Raw genomic sequence first — 3,127 nt, 5'->3', positions numbered from 1 at the left:
CTAAGTGGATTGGTGTGAGACCGTGGAGAGTAGGCCTATTGTGTTACTGCTGCTGATGACTATCTCCGCAGTGTTCTCCGCAGTGTTCTCCGCATTCGCCTGCTGTCGTGATTTCTCTTGCCCTGGCTGAGTGGATTGGTGTGGGATCTTGGAGAGCTGAGCCGTGTTTTTGACGATGGTGGCCTTGTTGCCGCTTGGTTTCTCCGCAGTGTTCTCCGCATTTGCCTGTTGTAGTTCCTCCTCTTGCTCCTCCTCTTGTAGAGTATCAGACTGAGTGGCTAGCTGAGTGGCTGACTGAGTGGATGACTGATATGACGTGGGATCTTGGAGAGCTGAGCCGTGTTCTTGACGATGGTGGCCTTGTTGCCGCTTGGTTTCTCCGCAGTGTTCTCCGCATTTGCCTGTTGTAGTTCCTCCTCTTGCTCCTCCTCTTGTAGAGTATCAGACTGAGTGGCTAGCTGAGTGGCTGACTGAGTGGATGACTGATATGACGTGGGATCTTGGAGAGCTGAGCCGTGTTCTTGACGATGGTGGCCTTGTTGCCGCTTGGTTTCTCCGCAGTGTTCTCCGCATTTGCCTGTTGTAGTTCCTCCTCTTACTCCTTAATGTAGTGGGGATGACAGGCTAAGTTGCAGTGGTGTTCTCCGCTTGCTGAGTGATGATTTGATGTGGAACCGTGGAGAGCATATGACGTGGGATCTTGGAGAGCTGAGCCGTGTTCTTGGTGCTGGGGGCCTTGTTGCCGCTTGGTTTCTCCGTAGTGTTCTCCGTATTCGCCTGCTGTATTGACTTCTCTTGCACTGGCTGAGTGGATTGGTGTGAGACCGTGGAGAGTAGGCCTGTTGTGTCACTGCTGCTGATGACTGTCTCCGTAGTGTTCTCCGCATTCGCCTGTTGTAGATCCTCCTCTTGTTCAACTGAGTGCGAGGGTACCGACGCGTTTATGAGTAGTAGTAGGTAGCTGTTGGGCTCGCTTGCGGCCTCGATTGCCAGTAATAGCGGATTCGCCGAGGGGTGGCCTGGGGGCGTCAGTAGGGCCTCTAAGAGCCGGGCAAAAGGGGTGTACATACCTGAACCGGACGCGTTTGGTGTGACTACAATATTTGAATATCAGTTTAACCCACCTATCGCTGGCTTAAGAGGAGTATGTAGGGGAGGACGTATCCGTTTGGGCTCTTTTTGAGGGCCTTTCAACGCGTTTATGAGTAGTAGTAGGTAGCGATTGCCAGTTACGGATTTGCCGAGTGTGAGGGGTGGCCTGAGGGCGTTAGTAGGGGCTCTAAGAGGCGGGCAAAAGGAGTGTACGTGCCTGAGACGTTGAGTAACCTTTCCGCGAGGGGTACCGAGGACGATTGTGTTTATATTGGTGGAATTGATAGAATTGGTAGAATGGTGAAAGAAGAATGGTTACACAAACAGGTGGAAGGATTATTATTATCCGATCCCGGACGCGTCTGGTGTGACTACCATGACTACCATATTTGAATGTCCATTTAATCCACCAATAGTAGGCCAAACTTCATTATTTTTACAGCGTTAGAAAGCGCAAAGCGAGCTCTACAATTTACGAAATTATAAAGAAACAGCATCCGTAGGGAGCTGGTTATTTCAGAGTGTAAAACTTCTACACACAAATTTTTGATGAGGGAGCTCGGGAGGGCTAGCGGGCTGACTCAGTCAGTCTAGCCAAAAGGCGTAATAACCCCGAATTGATATTGGCTGCACATACAAATTCAAGGTTTTCAAGCTCAGCCCTACCTTATTCTTTTATATATACTGATATATTATTACTTAATATAATATTAGTCTAAAAATATTATCGATTATAATAAAACTTATCTTTTATTATTATAAAGGATTTAATCTTAGATAGAAAGAAAGATAATTAAAATATTTAAGATTATATTTATTTTAGTATTCGATATAAAAGCGTATTTTCTATTAGTTAAATAATAGCTAGATAAGATTATCTCGAAAGCTATCTTATAAATCGCTATTAGTTTAATATATAGCGAGATTATTAAGTTACGATTTAAGCGATAAAAGTTTAAAAGAAAATTTAAGAAGAATAGAAAATTAAGTTTATTAAAGCGATATATTAATAGATTTAAAGAATAATACGACGATATTAATAAGATTAAAAAACTACGCCTTTTTAGCGCCGCCCTTAATTAAGAGTCTTTTAAAATAATAATTTATAAGATTAAGAAAGTTATTAAAGAACTAGCTAAAAGATTAATTAATAAGAGTTATATAATAATATATATAGACGATAATAAGATTAATAAAAAGATAAGAGTTTTAACTATATTATTAGATATTAATTTTATTTTTAATATTTATTTAGACTTAAGTAACTAATATATAATATATTTAATAAAGTTATATAATATTCTTTAAGCTTTAATTATAATAGCTATATATTAAATAAAGTTATAACTTAATAGAGTTATAATAAATATAAATAATTAAATATCGATTTAAACTATTAAAGACTTAAATAAGTATTTAAAATAGATCTATATAATATAAATAGTATAGATTATTAATTCGCTAAGATATCTCGAGATAGTAATAGAATTATATTAGATTTTAATATATATTAATATTAATAATAATAAATAGACGAATAGAGAGATAAAGAAGACTATTAATTAGCGAGAATAAGTAGTTTATAATAAAAGAGTAGAGGTAAATATTAATGAAATAGTCTAATTATTAATTATATAGATAAAAATAATATCGATAATTAAGATAGCTATTAGAGATTACGCGATAAAATAATAGATTATTAAATAGACTAATAAGAAGTAAAATAATATTCTTAGAAGAATTTAATTAATATCGTCGAAATAAATATAATTTTTATATTTAAGAGTTAAGTGCGTTAAGATATCGCTAATAATATAAATAAGAATTAAGAAAATAAGTCTTAAGGTCTTTCTTTATAATCGATAGATATTAAATATAAAGAATAAAGAATATAAGTATAAAGAAATTTAATTTTTTTTTTTTTTTTTTTTTTATTTATATTATTTTTTAAAAAAAAAAAAAAAAAAAAAAAAAAAAAAAAAAAAAAAAAAAAAAATTTTTTTTTTTTATAAAAATTTTATAATAATTTTTTTTT

The 3,127-nt window shown here is 35.1% G+C and overlaps 1 protein-coding gene across 1 annotated transcript; it reads right to left on the bottom strand.

Moving 5' to 3' along the window:
- On the bottom strand, positions 1–1,068 carry HO173_002640 (uncharacterized protein; the record flags this gene model as incomplete). The annotated part of the gene is made up of 3 exons (XM_037304572.1): positions 1–254; positions 296–601; positions 693–1,068. The coding sequence occupies 3 exons, from the start codon at positions 1,066–1,068 to the stop codon at positions 1–3; spliced, it is 936 nt and encodes a 311-aa protein (XP_037168665.1).
- Positions 1,069–3,127: the final 2,059 nt, after the last annotated feature.

Source organism: Letharia columbiana (genome assembly GCF_014066305.1).
Source record: "Letharia columbiana isolate WasteWater2 chromosome Unknown Sc0000005_s0, whole genome shotgun sequence".
Lineage (NCBI taxonomy): Eukaryota > Fungi > Ascomycota > Lecanoromycetes > Lecanorales > Parmeliaceae > Letharia > Letharia columbiana.
Note: the sequence above shows the minus strand (reverse complement) of the source record. Positions and strands in the feature narration are given on the sequence as shown.